The sequence below is a fragment of the Microcaecilia unicolor genome, chromosome 2 (genome assembly GCF_901765095.1).
Source record: "Microcaecilia unicolor chromosome 2, aMicUni1.1, whole genome shotgun sequence".
Taxonomy (NCBI): Eukaryota; Metazoa; Chordata; class Amphibia; order Gymnophiona; family Siphonopidae; genus Microcaecilia; species Microcaecilia unicolor.
In genome coordinates this window covers 224,593,814-224,614,182 of record NC_044032.1, presented here as the reverse complement: position 1 = coordinate 224,614,182, position 20,369 = coordinate 224,593,814, and the positions used below count along the sequence as shown (strand labels likewise).

Sequence of the window (20,369 nt, the reverse complement as noted above, 5' to 3'; positions counted from 1 at the left end):
AATAAAGAAGGCTAGAAGAGAATATGAAGAAAAACTTGCTGAGGAGACAAAAATATATAGTGACACCCTTTTCAGGTACATCAGAGGCAGAATGCCTGCAAGGGAATCCATGGGACTGTTAGATCGTGAAGAAGCAAGAAGGACAAGGCCATAGTGGAGAGATTGAATGAATTCTTTGCTTCAGTCTCTACCTGTACCAGAAATGGTTTTCAAGGGTGACAATGCAGAGGAACTGAAAGAAATCTCAGTGAAACTGGAAGACGTACTGAGCCAAATCAACAAGTTAGAGTGATAAATCATGTGGATCAGATGGTATACACCCCAGGGTACTGAAAGAACTCACATTGAAATTGCTGTTGTTAGTGATCTGTAACCTGTCATTTAAATTGTCTGTAGTACCTGAAGGTTGAAGGAGGGGCCAATGTAACACCGATTTTTAAAAAGGGTTCCAGGGATCATCCAGGAAATTACAGACCGGTAAACCTGACATCAGTTTGGGACAAAATAGTGGAAAATGTTATAAAGAATAAAATTATGGAACACATAGACAAACGCGGTTTAATGGGATACAGTCAGTATGGGTTCAGCCAAGGGAAGTCGTACCTCACCAATTTGCTTCATTTCTTTGAAGATGTGAATAAACATATGGATAAAGCTGAGCTGGTTGATGTAGTATATCTAGATTTTCAGAAAGCAAGTTCCTCATGAGAGACTCCTGAGAAAATTAAAAAGTCAAGGGATAAGAGTTAATGTCCTTCTGTGGATTAGGAATTGGTTATTAGACAAAAAACAGAGGGTAGGGCTAAATGGCCATTTTTCTCAGTGGAGGACGGTGAATAATGGAGTGTCTCAGGGACCTGTACTGGGACCAGTGCTATATATAAGTACATAAGTATTGCCATACTGGGAAAGACCAAAGGTCCATCAAGCCCAGCATCCTGTTTCCAACAGTGGCCAATCCAGATCACAAATACCTGGCAAGGTCCCAAAAAAGTACAAAACATTTTATACTGCTTATCCCAGAAATAGTGGATTTCCCCAAGTCCATTTAATAATGGTCTATGGACTTTTCCTTTAGGAAGCCGTCCAAACATTTTTAAAACTCCGCTAAGCTAACTGCCTTTACCACATTCTCTAGCATAGAAGAACGAATGCCTGAAGGGTATAGTATATGGCTTAAAGCTCCAAGTGATTGCTGGTGAAGTTCCAAAATACTTCCACATTTGCTCAGTGTGAGTTCCTCACTCGGGGTTGGAGGCAACTGTGGTTAGGACAGTTTGATATTCTAAGGGAGTAAAGGAGACATCTGTGGTCAGATTGAATGTTGATGTCCACTACTTCATTATAGTTGGAACCTGAGGGATAAAAGATGGTCGAAAGAGGTTGGGTACACTAGTTCCACTGGCACGCAAGGTCCCATTGAGGCTGTCTCAATTTCAGTTGAGCAAATGCAATTGGATAGTAGCAGCCATTTGACCCAACATTTATAAGTAGTTGCAGACGTTTGTATGTAGAAGATCTTGAATGTCATCTCCCCAGACTGCTCTCTATTTTCATCTACTTTGTCCTACATATGTAAAAACTTAAATAAAAAATGATGAAAGAAAGCTTCCATTCAAAAGAATAAAAATTAAATTCATATAATTGAGTTGTTCACATTTTAGGCTTTGAAAAACTGGATTGAAGAAAGTCCTCAACTCAGATTCCTGAAACCAGATGTGCTAATAGGCCGTGGAAAGAGAGATCAAAACACAGGTAGTTGAATTCAAGTAATCTAATTGTAAGATTCTTCCATCAATCTATGGCTATATTTCCTTTTATCTTTGCTAGAAATTTTATAAGGGGCCCTTTTACAAAAGAGTGCCAAAAACTGGCCTGCAGCACCATGGGGGCCTGTTTTTGGCACACGCTTATTGTACCACATCTGGAAAAAAGGGATTATCTTAATGGGCTGAAAAATGGACGTGCAGCAAAATGAAAACCAGCGCACGTCCATTTTCGACCTGAGACCTTACCACTACCTATTGACTTAGCGGTAAGGTCCTATGTGCTACCTAGGCGGTAAGCATGCAGCGTGCGCCAACTGCCATTTACTGCCAGGTAAGCGCCCTACAATAGAAAATATTTTCTACCCTGTGTTTTTGGTGCACGCCAAATTCGGAATTATCGCCTGGGGCATGCGGTAGCTGGGCAGAAATGCCGATTTGTATTGCGCTGGACCACGCATAGGCCCTTACATGCCTTTGTAAAAGGACCTCTTAATGTTTATAAATGTTGCTTACACCAAAGGAATGGAGAAGACAGCATTCCAAGCAATTTCTGCAGGAAAAAGTGTTTTACCAGTGGAAACGGTTGTGTGAAATTTGCCCCTTCCCCCCATACAGCTAAAATTCTGTGTGTGTCTCCAGAGCACATATAGAATTGTTAGCCACATTGAGAGGAGGTGCTTAGAAGGACATGGTTAGATGAAAACGTAAGGTCCTTTTGGGTGATCTTTTGCAGACTGAGAAGGTGATGGTTAAATTGTTTTTTTTTTAATAACTTAGTCGGTTGGCACTGAAAGTCGACTCTAATCAGTTAACAACAACAAAAAAAGGCTGAAAGACTAATCAGTTAACAACAACAACAAAAATCTCATCTCCCTACATGAGAAAGAAAAGTTTATCATTTTGTTTCACCACCACCATCTATCACTTTCCTAGTCTCAAAAATACAACTGTCTCATGGTGTCCAGAACCCTCCTACTCTCTCTCAGTTCCCTTACAACTATCTGGTTGTCCCAACCCCCTCCTGATCCCGTTCCCTACCTAAAATTCTCCTTAATTGGACCCTCATTTCTGGTAACCTCTGTTCTGCATTGACCGTGGTGGTATGCTGTGTCCTCTGCCTCAACCTCTATGTGTCTGTCCTGGGGATGGTATTGAAGACGTTGTGGTATATCCCTTGTGTCTTTTTTTTTCCTGTGGTATTGTAAGCCATATTGTGCCTGCGCTTGTGGGAAAATGTGGGATATAAATGCGCTAAAATAAATAAATAAATAAAGTTTCTTAAAAAAGAATCTGTTTGGGCTACATTGCCGGCTGCTGGTGAAGTGTCGCGTTCTGTGGAGTGTCTTGAGGTCCTTGGAAGATTGTGATGTGTAATTGGGCTACCTAAAGGGGAGGTGTACAAGTCACCTGAGTCACTTCTCACGCTCTTCCTTCTTTGTTCGATAATAGTATTGTCACTATTGGTTTTGAAAGGAAAGGATCTGGTATTGCCATGTGTGTTATAATTGGTGGTTTTCTGGTGTTGAAAATATGGTCTAGCTTTAGAGAATGGATAAATTGGTCCTCTTTTGTAGTCTGCCTCATCCCTTTTAAATGTACTATTTTAAATTTCTTTTTTTTCTCTTCTACTTTCTGTTTAAGTCTTTCAGTATAGTGTCATAATTGGGATCTGTGGTGTGTAGTCGTTAGTTTTGGTTCTAAAGTTTCTTGTAAAGTTCTACTCTTGGATTTAGAGGTTTCAGCTATCAGGATCATGAGATCGAGACTGCATTTATTGAGAATAGCACACCATTTTTCCAAAAATATCTGGTTGTCCAGAAACATTGTTGGTGCCTTTGAGATTCTGAGACCCCTGGGGATATGTTTTGATCTACAATAGTTGAGCATGGTACAAAAATGCAAATCATTCCTAATTATATTCTTTTTTATATTAATAATTAATAATGTCCAAGAATTGGTCCATGAGAGATGCTACGGGTAGTTGATTGTAGTCTTCTTCTTGATCTAAGTGCTGTAGTAGTTAGTTCAAATGTTCGTCGCTGTAGCTAAGGATGTTGTTCCAGCTTTGGAAGGCCATGGTCAAGTACAGGGGTATGTGTCCAGGAGAATCCTGGACACAAAGAGTTTGCACCATGTCTAATTCAGAATGTTGTTAAAGATGATGGAGGGTTACAAACAGTGTGATGACATCACACTCACCCTTCAAAAACTGCACTAACAGGCCCAGATTAAAACTTTTTCTGATGTTCAAGCCTTCGGATAACATGGGTCCAGAGTACCTAAAAATGAGGTTCTTTCTATGGACCTCCCAGGAAGCATTTGTAATTCTACCCTTACCAAAGGAAATCATGCAGTGTGATACCCACCAGTAAGCCTTAGGGGAAGATTTAGTATGTGGTGCTCAAAGTTAGCGCTGGAAAGATCCGCGCTAAGCCAGTATTCTGCAAAGGGCACTTTGTGTGAAATGACCTTTACAGAATAATGGTTTTAATAGCATGTATTTCCTGCCTGACTTTTGAGTGTGAGGACTTGCGCCTGCCAAAACCTGGTGTAAATACTGGTACCTAACTAATTGCAGTTGGCACATTAATGACACTGTTCTATAACATCATGCCTAAATCCTAGGAATGCTCCTAATCCACCCATGGCCATGCCCCTTGAGTTGTGTGCAAGAGAAGTTAGGTGCTTAGTTTACAAAATAGAGGTGTAAGGCAGTTAAGCACACAACTTAATGCCAGTTCGTGCTTGTTAAGTTCAATTATGGTACTTATTTCCAATTAAGTGCTAATTTAGTGCCAATTAGCTAATTATTTATGTGCATAACTGACCCTATTTTATAATTGGGCTCGCATTTGTGTGCCTAACTTTAGCCACCATTTGTAGAATTTGGGGGTTAATGTGTAACTGACACCATATCACATTGCTATCACTATGATTTAGTTTGCATGTTTATAAATTTACCTCTCTTCTAACCATGTAATATGTTGGTATTTGTTTATTGAACTATTATGCTGTAATTGTCTGTCAAGCTGTACCTGCCGTATACTACCTTGGGTGAATATCTTCATAAGAATGTAATAAATCTTAATAAGTAATTACATTTTAAAAAATGGATAGTGATTAAATATTGCTGCTATCAGATTCATTTGGAAGCTTATTCCTGGAATAGTTTCTATGCCTCACAGTTTGAAATGGTTAACGTTTGGCTGAATATCGACTTGCCCAGCCAGAAACTGAGAGGTTTGCAGGGCCCAAATTTTAAAACTGATTTGTTTTCAGAGTAACTTCCTGTTAACCTGGGAAATTGTTTTGAATAACAGCCTTGGACTATATTTAGGTATACTGTTTATTTAAGTGGTCTTCATCCTTGTCATTGGGGATAATGAATGTATTCATGTACTGTTTCCGCCACCGTATGCATATCCATCTTGTGGATATTCATTGTGGATATCTTGAAAACCAGACTAGTCAGGGGATACCAAAAGACTAGGTTGAGGCCACAGGATTAATCAGTGAAGCAAGCAAAATGAAAACTGCAAGAGCGATACATGAAAAAAAAAATATATATATATTCTTGTGTAAAATGTTAAATTTTGCTTTGGTTTTGATACTATAGGAATGACCCTACCAAGTCAAAAAGGTGTCCTGGATTCATTCAAAGCCAATGGAGAAAGCAAGGTGCTGATAGCTACGTCAGTTGCTGATGAAGGAATTGATATTGCACAGTGCAACCTTGTCCTTCTGTATGAATATGTTGGTAATGTCATAAAGATGATTCAGGTCAGAGGTAAGGGAAATGGAAGCATAGAATTGCTTTTCTGAACTGATTAGGTTTTCTCTCTGGTCAGACATTGCATGTGTAATAACCTCAAATCACTGAAAAGCACTGGACTAGAAGCACCAAACAGTTCATCAATGCGCTTTACAATAAAATATCAGCATAAAATATTATAGTTTAAGAAATGATTATATATTAATGGTGTATGACAAGAAATGGAAAAATCAATAAATATGTAAACAAAATGATTACCATATTGGCCTGATTATAAGAAAATCTTGACTTTGAGACAGTCTCCTTATATTCAGGACTGTATGGTACTATTCTTCTGCTAGCAGAAGCCATTTGAATGGACTTGGCTGCAATTCTAAGACAAGGCAGATTTTCTTTTGGCATGTGCAGTGTAGAAACTCTCTTATATGGTGGTGGTATTCCTATCATTACAAATTCTGCTGTGATTGCATGCACCTGTAAACGGTAGCCATTATTGTCTCTAGATTAGAGTCTGTTCCTCATTACTTTTAATTATTCCATATCATCAAGCTGATCAATCCATAGACTGGTGGGTTGTGTCCATCTACCAGCAGGTGGAGATAGAGAGCAAACTTTTGCCTCCCTATATGTGGTCATGTGCTGCCGGAAACTCCCCAGTATGTTCTCTATCTCAGCAGGTGGTGGTCACACACAGCAGCAGCTCTGGCTAGGCCTCCAAGCCTAATCCTTAGGTTTTGTTGAGGCCTGGGGTTGAGGGCTCTTTTGAGCAAGTGCAAACCTGGTGGTGCCAGGTCCCTCCTTTTCTCCCCCCTCCCGCTGGCTCCGTTGAAAAAAAAGAAAATTTTAAACGTCCTTAAAGGCGTTTATTTCGACGTTTATTTAAACGTTCATTGCAGCTACTCACTGGGACACCAGTTCGTTACAGCTCGGAGCGGCAAGCAGGTAATTTTACCTTTTTATAGCGGGCAGGGGGTTCCCCGATTCTTCTCCTCGTGGCATATGGCGTCGGAGGGCGAGGGCGCAAAGGGTCGCTCCCCGGATCGCTGGAGCGCTTCTAAAGGGGATGCGGGGGTTTTACAGCCTGATTCGCCCTTGATGGGTGACAGTTTAGTGACCGATGAATGTCCCGGTCCTTCCTCCGGCGTGGCGGTTTTTCCCGCCATAAACGCCCATCCCCCGCTCCTCGCCTCCGCCATCTTGGCCGGCCACGCGGCTCGGACGGCTTCTTCGTGGGCCGCCCTTGAGGTTGGAGACATTAATGCCATGAACGCCCTTAATTTGGGCGACGGCACAAAGCGGCTGAAGTTAAGCGCCGTTCTTCCCGCGCGGCTCCTTCGCGGAGTGTCGCGCCGGACGCCATTTTGGATGCGCAGCATGTCTCTCCCCCGCTCGTGCGAGCGCCGGTTGAGGGTGCGTCTAGGGCTGTTGCCCATGCTGCGGAAGTGCACAGTCTGGGGGGTTTCTCCCCCGAGTTTGTTTTGCTGCTGCATCAGGCTTTCCTCATGCAAAACGCTGCCCCTGCTCCCTCGTCTGGTAAAGAGGTTGAGGTTCCCAGAGGTAACGCCCTCGGGTTGATTCCCAGGCCTTGGAGGACTTTGTCTCCTCCGATGTAGATGAGGGCAGCGTGTCTGAGGTCTCCCAACGGTCCTTGCGGATTCCTTGGAGGAGATAGATCCCCGCTCGGATGGAGCGGATGACCCCTCTGCAGCGCGGCTTTTTAGCCCAGAGGATTTGCCCAACCTGTTGTTACAGGCCATGGACACTTTGAAGATTTCCTCTCCGGAGGACGTCTCTCCCTCAGCCCCTGTTGGCTCTGCCATTATGCTGGGGACGAAGCGCCCGCCTAGAACCTTCCACGTGCATGATGCCATGCACACCTTAATTTCGGCTCAATGGGATGTCCCGGAAGCGAGCCTTAAAGTGGCTAGGGCTATGTCCCGCCTCTATCCTTTGGCTGTGAGTGAACGTGAGGCCTATCTGTGGCCTACCGTGGATTCTTTAATCACTGCGGTGACTAAGAAAACGGCTTTGCCGGTGGAAGGTGGCACGGCCCTGAAGGACGCCCAAGACAGAAGATTGGAGGCGGCCTTAAGGTCGTCCTTTGAGGCGGCTGCTTTAAGTTTGCAGGCCTCAGTTTGCAGCTCCTATGTGGCCAGGGCGTGCCTGACTATGGTGCAGCGGGCTTCCCCCTCGGATCATTCCTTGAGGGCTGATTGGCCGGCCTTGGAATCGGGCTTAGCCTATTTGGCAGACTTGCTGTATGATGTCTTGAGGGCCTCAGCTAAAGGCATGGCTCAGACAATCTCTGCGCGGCGGTGGCTTTGGCTGAAACATTGGTCTGCTGACCACGCCTCTAAATCCCGCCTGGCTAGATTGCCTTTTAAAGGCAAGCTGCTCTTTGGGGTCGAGCTGGACAAAATCGTGACCGATCTCAGCGCGTCTAAGGGCAAGAAATTACCAGAGGTCAGGGCTCGGGCTAGTACTCGTCCCGGTACCTTCAGAGGACGGTTGCAGGAAGCCCGTCGGTACCGCCCGGGCAAGTCGGGCTCCTCTGCCCCTTCTTCCTTCAAGAGGAATTTCTCCCCCAAGCAGCATTCCTTTCGCAGAGACCGCCGTCCCGGAGGTGCTCCCTCCGGTCCTCCCCCAGGGTCTCGTACCCAATGACGGGGCCTTGGTCCACGCCCCAGTGCAGATTGGAGGACGGCTGTCCTCGTTTCTGGGCGAGTGGACCACAATAACTTCAGACGCGTGGGTGCTGGAAGTCATCAGAGACGGCTACAAGCTAGAGTTCTGCCGACCCTTAAAAGACGGGTTAGTACTCTCTCCCTGCAAGTCTCCGGTCAAAGCTGTGGCAGTGCAGCAGACCTTGGACAATTTGATCCGCCTGGGCGCGGTCGTTCCGGTGCCAGAAAGTCAGCTTGGCAAGGGACGTTACTCCATTTACTTTGTGGTACCAAAGAAAGGAGGTTCTGTCCGGCCTATCCTCGACCTCAAAGGGGTCAATCGGGCCTTGAAAGTGCGGCACTTTCGCATGGAGACTCTTCGCTCTGTTATAGCGGCAGTGAAGGCAGGAGAGTTCTTGGCATCCTTGGACATCAAGGAAGCGTACCTGCATATTCCCATCTGGCCTCCTCATCAACGATTTCTGCGTTTTGCAGTCCTGGGACGACACTTCCAGTTCAGAGCCCTCCCATTCGGGTTGGCTACTGCTCCGCGGAACTTTTCCAAAGTAATGGTGGTCATCGCGGCCTTCCTACGAAAGGAAGGGGTACAAGTCCATCCTTATCTGGACGACTGGTTGATCCGAGCCCCCTCTTATGCAGAGTGCGGCAAAACTGTGAACCAGGTAGTTGCTCTTTTGAGCTCCCTGGGATGGATCATCAACTGGGAGAAGAGCCAGCTGCGCCTGACTCAGTCCCTGGAGTACCTGGGAGTTCGATTCGACACCCAAGTGGGCAGAGTGTTCCTGCCAGACAAGCGGATTGTCAAACTTCAGGCTCAAGTGGACCAGTTCCTAGTAGCCTCTCCTCCTCGGGCTTGGGACTATGTGCAGCTGTTGGGCTCTATGACGGCCACGATGGAAGTAGTGCCCTGGGCCAGGGCTCATATGAGACCACTTCAACAATCTTTGCTGCGGCGCTGGACTCCGATGTCGGAGGATTATGCTGTGCGCCTTCCCTTGGACCCAGCAGTGCGCAAGGCGCTGAGCTGGTGGATGCAGACAGACAAGTTGTCTGCGGGAATGCCTCTGGTGACCCCAGAGTGGATTGTCGTCACGACGGACGCCTCTTTGTCGGGCTGGGGAGCCCACTGCTTGGGAAGGACAGCGCAGGGGCTCTGGTCTCCTGCAGAGGCAAAGTGGTCTATCAACCTCCTGGAACTCAGAGCCATTCGGTTGGCGCTTTTGGAGTTCATCCCGGTACTGGTGTTGAAGCCTGTACGGGTCCTGTCAGACAATGCCACGGCTGTGGCCTATGTCAACCGCCAGGGAGGTACCAAGAGCGCCCCTCTAGCCAAGGAGGCTATGAATCTTTGCCAGTGGGCGGAAGCGAACCTGGAGCAGCTTTCAGCGGCCCACATTGCCGGAGTCATGAATGTCAAGGCGGTCTTTCTCAGTCGCCATACCTTGGAGCCCGGAGAGTGGCAACTATCTGCTCAGGCGTTCTTGGACATCACGAAGCGCTGGGGCCAGCCGAGCCTAGATCTGATGGCGTCATCGGCCAATTGCCAAGTGCCGCGCTTTTTCAGCAGAGGACGGGACCCTCGATCCCTGGGAGTAGATGCTCTTCTCCAACAGTGGCCGACACAAGAGCTCCTCTGTGTTCCCGCCCTGGCCCATGTTGGGCAGGGTGCTAGACTGGGTGGCAAAGCATCCCGGCAGGGTAATCCTGGTGGGTCCGGATTGGCCCAGACGTCCCTGGTATGCGGACTTGATCAGGCTCTCAGTCGACGATCCTCTGCGGCTGTCAGTGGAGCAGGGCCTGTTACATCAGGGTCCCGTGGTGATGGAGGATCCCTCCCCCTTTGGTCTTACGGCCTGGCTATTGAGCGGCAGCGTCTGAGGAAGAAGGGCTTCTCAGACAAGGTCATCGCCACTATGCTAAGAGCGAGGAAGCGCTCTACTTCTACTGCTTACGCCAGGGTTTGGCGTGTCTTTGCAGCGTGGTGTGAAGCAGGCTCACTTTCTCCCTTCACTGCTCCAATTTCTTCAGTGTTGGCGTTCCTGCTAGAAGGTCTGGAGAAAGGCCTGTCGCTCAGTTCCCTTAAAGTCCAGGTAGCGGCTCTGGCTTGCTTCAGGGGCCGCCTGAAGGGTGCTTCCCTGGCTTCGCAGCCAGATGTGGTGCGCTTTCTCAAGGGAGTTAATCAGTGGTGCCTGCGTGGAATCTCAACCTGGTGCTAAGAGCATTGCAGAAGCCGCCTTTTGAACCCTTGTCAAGGGCATCTCTGAAAGACCTGATGTGGAAAGCAGTCTTTGGTGGCTATCACTTCAGCCAGAAGAGTTTCCGAGCTCCAGGCGCTCTCATGTCGAGAGCCTTTTCTGCAGTTCACTGAGGCAGGAGTGACTATTCGCACAGTGCCTTCCTTTCTGCCCAAGATTGTTTCTCGCTTCCATGTGAATCAGCAGCTCTGTCTCCCTTCCTTTCGTAGGGAGGACTACCCAGAGGAGTACTCTGCTCTTAAATATCTGGATGTGAGGCGAGTCATCATCAGATACTTGGAAGTGACCAATGATTTCCGGAAATAGGATCATCTGTTTGTCCTGTTTGCAGGTCCTCGTAAGGGTCTGCAGGCTGCTAAGCCTACAGTGGCAAGATGGGTCAAGGAAGCCATTGCAGCGGCTTATGTGGCCGCAAGGAAGGTGCCGCCTATCCAGCTGAAGGCTCACTCCACGAGAGCTCAGGCGGCCTCGATGGCAGAGGCCGGATCCGTCTCCTTGGAAGAGATATGCAAGGCGGCAACTTGGGCTTCGGCTCATACATTCTCCAAGCATTACCGTTTGGCGGTGGCTGCACGGGCGGAGGCCTGGTTTGGAGCTTCAGTGTTGAGGTCAGGGATTTCAATGTCCCGCCCTGGGTGAGTACTGCTTCGGTACATCCCACCAGTCTATGGATTGATCAGCTTGATGATATGGAAGGTAAAATTATGTATAATCATACCTGATAATTTTCTTTCCATTAATCATAGCTGATCAATCCATAGCCCCTCCCAGATATCTGTACTGTTTTTATTCTGGTTGCATTTCAGGTTCAAGTTTAGTCTTCAGTTACTTCAGAAAGACTTCGTGTTCAAGTTTTTTCACTTGGATTCTTCAAGAGTTGAGACGAGTTTGTGTTACAGTGAGCTGCTGCATTCCTCTCCCCCCCGTTTTACGGGGCTGGATTGAGACATAAATTCTGCCGGCACTCCCTCCCGCTTCGTGCGGCTGTAGGGCAGCTTTGTACCCCTCCCGCTTCGGCGGTGTTAGGGTCAGTCAGCTCCTCCCGCGGTTGCGGTTGCAGGATAAGCCAGATCCCCCCGCATCGGCGGGTGTGGTGTCCCTCCCCCGCTCCGCGGGGATGAGCTGGACGGATTCCCCTCCCCCACTTGTGTGGGGATGAGCTGGGTTAATTCCCCTCCCCCGTTTCGGCGGTGGTGAGCTGGGCAGAGTGTCCCTTCGTGGGTGTAATTCTCTAAGTGCTGAGTCCTGCGGATGGAGCTTTGATATCGACATACTGGGGAGTTTCCGGCAGCACATGACCACATATAGGGAGGCAAAAGTTTGCTCTCTATCTCCACCTGCTGGTAGATGGACACAACCCACCAGTCTATGGATTGATCAGCTATGATTAATGGAAAGAAAATTATCAGGTATGATTATACATAATTTTACCTTTGTATATTAAATAAAGGAGAAATATCATGAAGTAGGAACAGAAATGGCATTGTCTTGTAAGATTTTTGTCTATTCTGCATTTGTCTTGAAAGCTTTGTGAATAATCTCCAAAATGGAGGGCTTTGAGGTCAGATGACATATTTTTTGGATAGAACTGTTGTATAAGTTAATAGTAAAGTGGGCGCCAATAACTTTAAAACAAACAATCGTAGATCCCAGCCCTAGTTTCAGTTGAGCTGGAAACTTAATGCAGCCCAAGGGTAAAATGTAGTAAAAGCAGTTAGCTTAGCGGGGTTTTTATGTTTTAACTTTTTTATTGATGACATGTTATGTTACATATGGATATCCATAAACATACATACAATGTAAGGCAGATGATCACAAGAACAGATACAAAAAATGCAATATCATCAAACTTTTACATTTATTCCCACTGTTTCTCATATAAACTATTCAGTCAACTCCCATTGCTATTCTCTGCAAAACCCCCAACTCCCCCCACCCCTTTGCGCATGAATATCCTAATAACTAGATTTACATAGGTTATAAACAGCATATTTAACCACAACTCAGCAATATCTTCAACATCAATTTCTACTATAATCCTCCCCTCCTCTACCTTCCCCCCCCCACCCAAAACCTCCCCCCTTCAGTATTGGCTCTCTTAACCCAAGAGCTGGAACTTTCTCCGTTGCTCCAGCATCTATGCCTTCTCTCTATATTCCACTCATCTAGCTTAGCGGGGTTTTAAAAAGGTTTGGATGGCTTCCTAAAGGAAAAGTCTATAGACTATTATTAAAATGGAGTTGGGGAAAATCCACTGCTTATTTCTAGGATAAGCAGCATAAAATGTATTGTACTGTTTTGGGATTTTGCCAGGTACAAAACGGTTCAAAACTCTGCTGCCCGTCTCGTCTTCCGCCAGGGTCGCTTTACTCATACTACCCCTCTCCTCAAGTCGCTTCACTGGCTCCCTATCCGTTTTCGCATCCTGTTCAAACTTCTTCTACTAACCTATAAATGTACTCACTCTGCTGCTCCCCAGTATCTCTCCACACTCGTCCTTCCCTACACCCCTTCCCGTGCACTCCGCTCCATGGATAAATCCTTCTTATCTGTTCCCTTCTCCACTACTGCCAACTCCAGACTTCGTGCCTTCTGTCTCGCTGCACCCTACGCCTGGAATAAACTTCCTGAGCCCCTACGTCTTGCCCCGTCCTTGGCCACCTTTAAATCTAGACTGAAAGCCCACCTCTTTAACATTGCTTTTGACTCGTAACCACTTGTAACCACTCGCCTCCACCTACCCTCCTCTCCTCCTTCCTGTACATTAATTGATTTGATTTGCTTACTTTATTTATTTTTTTCCTGTACACATTAATTGATTTGATTTTCTTACTTTATTTTTGTCTATTAGATAGTAAGCTCTTTGAGCAGGGACTGTCTTTCTTCTATATTTGTGCAGCGCTGCGTACGCCTTGTAGCGCTATAGAAATGCTAAATAGTAGTAGTAGTACTTGTGACCTGGATTGGCGGATGCTGTTAGAAACAGGATACTGGACTTGATGGACCTTCGGTGTGTCCCAGTGTGGCAATACTTACATACTTATGATAATAGGAATTATTAGGAAAGGGATGGTAAATAATACCAAAAAGAGAAAAGTGATTGAAACATTAAAATTTGAGGGGCAACCCTGAAGTTACTCAGATACAGAGACAGACATTATTAGAAAAGGGTTTTAAATAAGACCAAGAATACTATAATGCCTCTTTATCGCTCCATGGTGCAACCTCACCTTGAGTATTGTGTTCAGTTCTGGTCTCTGTATCGCAAGAAAGATACAGCGGAATTAGAAAAGGTTCAAAGAAACCTCAGCGTTCCTCATTGTCTGCTGCCCTGCTGCAATCAGCATATTATATTGTACACAAATCGTATTGGACACCTGAAAAACTTTCTAAAGTAAGATCTTCTGTATCCAACTTATGCTGGTCTTGTCAATCTGCAGTAGGGTCCCTAGAACATATGCTCTATTCCTGCATTAATCTGCAGCAGTATTGGAAATTGATCTGGAGATCCCTTCAGACAATATTCGATAATTCAGATTTGTTAACCTTTAAGGTACTCATTCTTAAAGCATCTACTCCTGGCCTATTAATTCCATTGAAACATGCTAAATTGTTTAATTTAATGATCTCGATTGCACTCCATCTGATAGTTCTACACTGGAAGAATAATCAACATGTCTCCTATCATGAGTGGTGGAATTGGCTTTGTTCATATAGGCGATACGAAGAAATAGCTGCTTTGAGAACTGGTCATATTTTGTCCTTTCGTAAAACTTGGTCATTGCTAAACAAATATGCAAGTTTAACGGGCTAATAACTGCTTGTTTTACTTATTTAAGTTATAAATTACTTGTTTACATATGCTGCCTGTTATATTCAATGTTCACCCGCTGTCATTTTTTCTTTTGTTTTCTTATGCTCGCGTTTTCTAATTCAAAATTATAAATAAAGATGTAAAAAAAAAGAAAAGGTTCAAAGAGCAACTAAATTGATAAAGGGCTGGAACTCCTCTCGTATGAGGAAAGGCTACAGAAGTTAGGGCTCTTCAGCTTGGAAAACAGACAGCTGAGGTGGGGATATGCTTTGAGGTCTACAAAATCCTGAGTGGTGTAGAATGGGTAAAAGTGAATCGATTTTTCACTCTTTCGAAAAGTACAAAGATCAGGGGATATGCAATGAAATTACAAGGAAATACTTTTAACAAATAAGTGGAAATAAATAGTGCAGCTCTGGAAGCATTGCCAGCGGATGTGGTAACAGCAGTTAGCATGTCTGGGTTTAGAAAAGGTTTGGACAAGTTCCTGTCTTCTATTGAGATGGACATGGGGGAAGCCACTGCTTACCCTGGGATTGGTAGCATGGAATGTTGGTGCTAATTGGATTCCTTCCAAGTACTTGTAACCTGGATTGGCCACGGTTGGAAGCAGGATACTTTACATGGGCCATTGGTCTGACCCAGTATAGTTATTCTTATGTACAATATAAACCAGTATGGCTGTTCTTATGTATAATACGTGAGACCTGCCAGAGGATGAATTTAATAGGTCTATGAAGTTTCTGTGGGGCTGATAAATTTGACTGTATTGTTTGATTATTTCACTGCAGTTTGAGGGTAATTTTATAACATGTCTTTTGGTAGGTCGTGGAAGAGCCGAAGACAGCAAATGCATCCTAGTGACTAGTAAAAGAGAGCAAGCTGAAAAAGAAGAGCTTAACCATTATCAAGAAAATATAATGAATAATGCTGTTAAGGAGCTACAAAGATTAAGTGAGGAAGAGTTTGTGAAACAGGTAATCAGTCTATTAAAAAATATTTTATACATCCTCAGCAGGATATCATCTTCAATTCAGTGACATAATTAGAAAATTAAGGCTTGTTTAATTTGTTCCCTCATTTGGTCCATTTTTTCTTGCGACCAAGCCTCAAAAAGGTGTCTGAACTGACCAGATAACCACCGGAGGGAATCGGGGATCACCTCCCCTTACTCCCCTTCCAAGATGGTGCAGTATTTTTTAAACAATGCCCACACCTGATTTAAACTTCTAACCTTTGCAGCTGCTCCTTTTAGCTTTTTTAAACCATGTTTTTTTTTTTTCATTTTACCATAGTTGCTGTTTTGAAGGTTAAATGCTGATACAGTAGATTTTCTTAGTATCTTCTGTATTGCCAAGCAGGCCCCTGCATTCCTCTGAAAACTAGATCTAAAATAGCTCTCCATCTTGTTGGTTCCTTAACCAACTTCTGCATGAAGCAGTCATTTATTTCATCTAGGAAATTGAAGTTCCCTAGCATTTCCCAACTTGACTGTGGGTTTCTTGAAAACCAGACCTAATTGGAATCTTATTGACAGTCTGGGAACCATCAGCCCATCCCTATACCTTTCCATGTGAAAGGTTTGCTTCTGCATTGAACTTGGAATCTGTTTTGTACATGTGCATTTGTAAGCAGTTTATACAAAGATTCCTTATTGGGGCTGTAATAAAATCCATTATGTTTCACATAAATTTTGTATTTTATTTTAATACTGTTTTGTATCTGTCTATAAGCTATCAGTGGTCTAATAATGTTCTATTTCTTGTCATAAATATAAGATATTGCCCTATTTTCTTTTCCTCAGATAAATATTTTACAGACTACAGAGAAGATGATTCGTGACTTTAAAAATTGTGTAATTCCAACAAAACCAGAAGGTGGCAATAAAAGGTTGCTCTGTTCAAAATGCAAAGCATTTGCATGCTACACTGATGATATCAGAGTTATTCAGGTGAGAATTTATGCAGTGTATATCAGTTTATTCAGCCTTGATAAAAGTTTATCTAGTCAAATGTTGCCATATTGGAGGACATTTCAGAAGGTTTGCATGTTTACTACATGCATAAATAATGGTGTTGATATGTAAACAGCAATTATATAATGCCATTATGTATACATGCAAAAGCCCTCTGCACAGTTTGGATGGTAGTGTTTTGAGTGGGCCAGAAAAGTGTGCATACATTTTTGATGTAAGCAAAGGCAATGCATGTGTATATATATCTATATATATATATATATATATATAGATATATAGATATAGATATATAGATATATATATATGTAGCATATACATAAAATAGTAATAGTAAATTTATAAATCTTTATTCAAATACCATTATTTTTAATCTTTCACATTATTGTTCAATATACAAACATTAAAAATCCACTTTCATAAACCACTCATTCCACCATTCATACATAGTAACATAGTAAATGACAGCAGAAAAAGACCTGCATGGTCCATCCAGTCTGCCCAACAAGACAAACTCATATGTGCTACTTTTTGTGTATACCCTACTTTGATTTGTACCTGTCCTCTTCAGGGCACAGACCGTATAAGTCTGCCCAGCACTATCCTCGCCTCCCACCACCGGCTGGCTCTGCCACCCAATCTCGGCTAAGCTCCTTAGGATCCATTCCTTCTGAATATGATTCCTTTATGTTTATCCCACAACAGCATTGTGCAAAGTTATAAAATGTCGAAATCACAATACAAAGTTAAAATCATTCCACTAAATATGTTATCAAGAACCGCTATAACGTTCATATTATTAAGTTGTTGCTCCTTTTATCAAGTATAGTTCCTCTTCTGATTGGTTGACAACATATATTTCAATATGGTTACCAGTCCTGGAAGCACATAGTATTATAACTCCTTATCCTGTACTGGAGCAATATTGCAGTGCTCGATAAACGTATACTTTTGTTGTATTCTTACAAGACAGAAGAACCCAATCTAGTCTTCAGTATCCTCAATACCACTTTCAACTGGCAGGTATTCCTCTGTTATAATATGTACTGTTATTTGAATATTTTGCTGTTGTAACTATTTGTTGCCTTTGTTCAGGTTATACTGTACGCTGCTTTGAGTGAATTTCTTCAAAAGGGTGATAATTAAATCCTAACAAATAAATCAGCCATATTGACATATTTGAATGATGTCACCATTTCAGTACTCCTAAATTATTATGAAATATAAATAATCATACTTGGTTTGTCTCAGTGGCGTAGCTACGTGGGGGTCACAGGGGCCTGGGCCCCCGTAGATTTGGCCCTGGACCCCCCTGCCGACGACCGTCTCGACCCCCCTCCCACCGACAACCCTCCGCCGTCGCCATGGGCTACCTTTGCTGGCAGGGGACCCCAATCCCCGCCAGCCGAGGTCCTCTTCTTCCTTCGTTCTGTTTCTGTGAGTCTGACGTCCTGCACATACAACGTGCAGGACATCAGAAACAGAACGAAGCCTTCGCGGGAAGAAGAGGACCTCGGCTGGCGGGGATTGGGGTCCACCGCCAGCAAAGGTAGCCCACGGCGGCAGGAGGGGGGTCGAGAGGGTCGTCAGCAGTGGTCGTCAAAGTTGGTGGTGGTGGCGGTGGGTTGGCAATGGCAGTGGGGGGAGGGGTCAGCAGCGCCGGGGGGGGTCTAAAATGTGCCCCCTCACCTCGGGCTCTGAACCCTCCTCCCCGCCGAAGTCTGGCTACGCCCCTGGTTTGTCTGTGCAATCTCTATATATGTTTGAATGCTATATATTGTAATACTGTAAACATGAAACCAACAAATACTGTAAACATGAAACCAACAAATACAGGCATTAACTTAATATTCCTATTCCAGCTTTTCAGGAAAAGCCTATAGGGTCCTTTTACTAAGGTGTGCCGAAAAGTGGCCTGCACTGATGTAGACGCATGTATTGGACGTGTGCAGGTCCATTTTTCAATGCACCTGCAAAAAAAGGCCTCTTTGTTTTTGTCCGAAAATGTACATGCAGCAAAATAAAAATTGGCGTGCGTCCATTTTGGGCCTGAGACCTTATTGCCACCCATTGACCTAGAGGTAAGGTCTCGCGCGTTAACCAGGTGGTAATGGTCTACACGTGTACAATGCCGATTACCGCCTGGTTAGCGCTGCATGCCGGAAAATAAAATATATTTTGTAGCGCGCTTAGTGGATGCATGTAAAAAATTAAGTTACCGCCTGGGCCACGCAGTAGTTCAGAATTGACTCGCATAGGATGTGTGTAGGTGCCTACACAGCTTAGTAAAAGGGCCCCTATGTTTACTAAGGGTAATAGATATTTATGATTAACTTTATGCATCACTCTTAATTTGATTTTTGTTTTTTCAGGTATCTCATCATGCTGTGTTTGATGACTCATTTGCCACACGTTTCATAACAAAGCCACACCCAAAACCAAAATGTTTTCAAGGTTACCAGAAGAAAGCCAAAATATTATGCAAGGAGCCAAAATGTCATCATGATTGGGGAATAACTGGAACCTATGTGACATTGCAGAACATTCCTCTGATTAAAATTGAAAGTTTTGTAGTTGAGGATATTGAAACAGGTGAACAGAAATATTTCCCAAGGTGGGTGGACGTAAATTTTACCATGAAGGATTTTGATTTGGAAGAGATGAGTAAGAAGGCACAGGCTAATTCTCAATGATCCAACTCATCCTGTGAAAATGGATTTTATCTTTTTATTCTGATGTGATTATTTTTTTTTGTTACATTTGTACCCCGCGCTTTCCCACTCATAGCAGGTTCAATGCGGCTTACATATTATATACAGGTACTTATTTGTACCTGGGGCAATGGAGGGTTAAGTGACTTGTCCAGAGTCACAAGGAGCTGCCTGTGCCTGCAGTGGGAATCGAACCCAGTTCCCCAGGACCAAAGTCCACCACATTAACCACTAGGCCACTCCGCCACACAATGACTATGAATTCTCCTTATGTGTGCATCATATACAGAATGTTAAATCCATGCTATGTAGATCATGCATTCTCTCTATCCACCCCCCCCCCCCCCATCAAAATTGTACAACTGCATGGTTACCCATTGTGCATTGTTTTTCTTTTTTCCATATTAATTTGTAAGTTTTCTATTTTTGAAGCTAAATATTATAAAGGTAATGAAGTAGGGATATTGCAGTATTTCCACACAAATAATTTTAAATATTCATACCTCATATTTTAGATGACCATTTAAGAAAAGTATAAAACCAAAATACTAAGAATTTTGAGCTTTTATGCAGTGAATAAGTTTTAGTGTGCCTTGTACTAGTTTGTCTACATGTTTTGATGCTAGCCTTATATAATTATATAATTGAGAACCAACTTATTAAGATATTCATTACTCTAATTGAATTGATTTCGTATCTGCACTGTAAACCTATACTGCTTTCGTATTCAATCATTTTGGAAGCTTGTTTCAGACTGCTTTTAAACTGTAAATTGTCTTCATCTATCTTGGAGAATATTTGAAACTGCTGTTATCTTAAAAATAAAAAAGAGACTATAATATATATTAACTTAAAATTCAGCTGGCTTTGTTCATTGTTTATAAGCTCTTTAATGTGACATTTGTTTTCAAGTCCTAAGCAGGTTCTGTTTAAATAGATGCTGGCTTTAAGAAAGGTAATTAGTACAGTCTTGTGCGTTGGAATGATTACATTATTTAGAGTGTTGACATTGTTATTAATGAGCATCCAAAACTATGACACATTTTGAAAAACCTTTTATTTATAAGTTTGTAATTTACAAATCAAGATAAACTCTGGTTCAGAATATCCTTTTACACAGAAGGAAAAAAATATACCCTCTAATAATGAAAAAAAATGAAAAACATAAAAAATAAAGGAAAAGGCTTTAATCCTCAACATAGGGGGGGTCCAATAAGTTCCCAGAGCTTAATTTTAAGGAAACAAAATATATTTAGTAAGGTCAAATCTTGCTAGTCGTACCAAACACTTTTAAATGTCACCATAGTCCAGAACACAGGGGGTCTATACCCACAGCCCTTTTTTGTCACAAGAAATGAAGTCGCATGTCTATGTTCCCAAATAATATACTTG

At 43.5% G+C, this 20,369-nt stretch overlaps 1 protein-coding gene across 1 annotated transcript in view; it reads left to right on the top strand.

Annotated features, from left to right (window-relative positions):
- Positions 1 to 19,062, top strand: part of DDX58 (DExD/H-box helicase 58) — a 103,091-nt gene extending 84,029 nt beyond the window's left edge. Inside the window, exons 15-19 of the mRNA XM_030193733.1 lie at positions 1,665 to 1,755; positions 5,386 to 5,556; positions 15,120 to 15,271; positions 16,099 to 16,245; positions 18,639 to 19,062. Of these exons, the coding sequence (XP_030049593.1) occupies positions 1,665 to 1,755; positions 5,386 to 5,556; positions 15,120 to 15,271; positions 16,099 to 16,245; positions 18,639 to 18,959 (882 nt within the window). The 3' untranslated portion in view covers positions 18,960 to 19,062. The remainder of the gene's footprint in view (positions 1 to 1,664; positions 1,756 to 5,385; positions 5,557 to 15,119; positions 15,272 to 16,098; positions 16,246 to 18,638) is intronic.
- Positions 19,063 to 20,369: the final 1,307 nt, after the last annotated feature.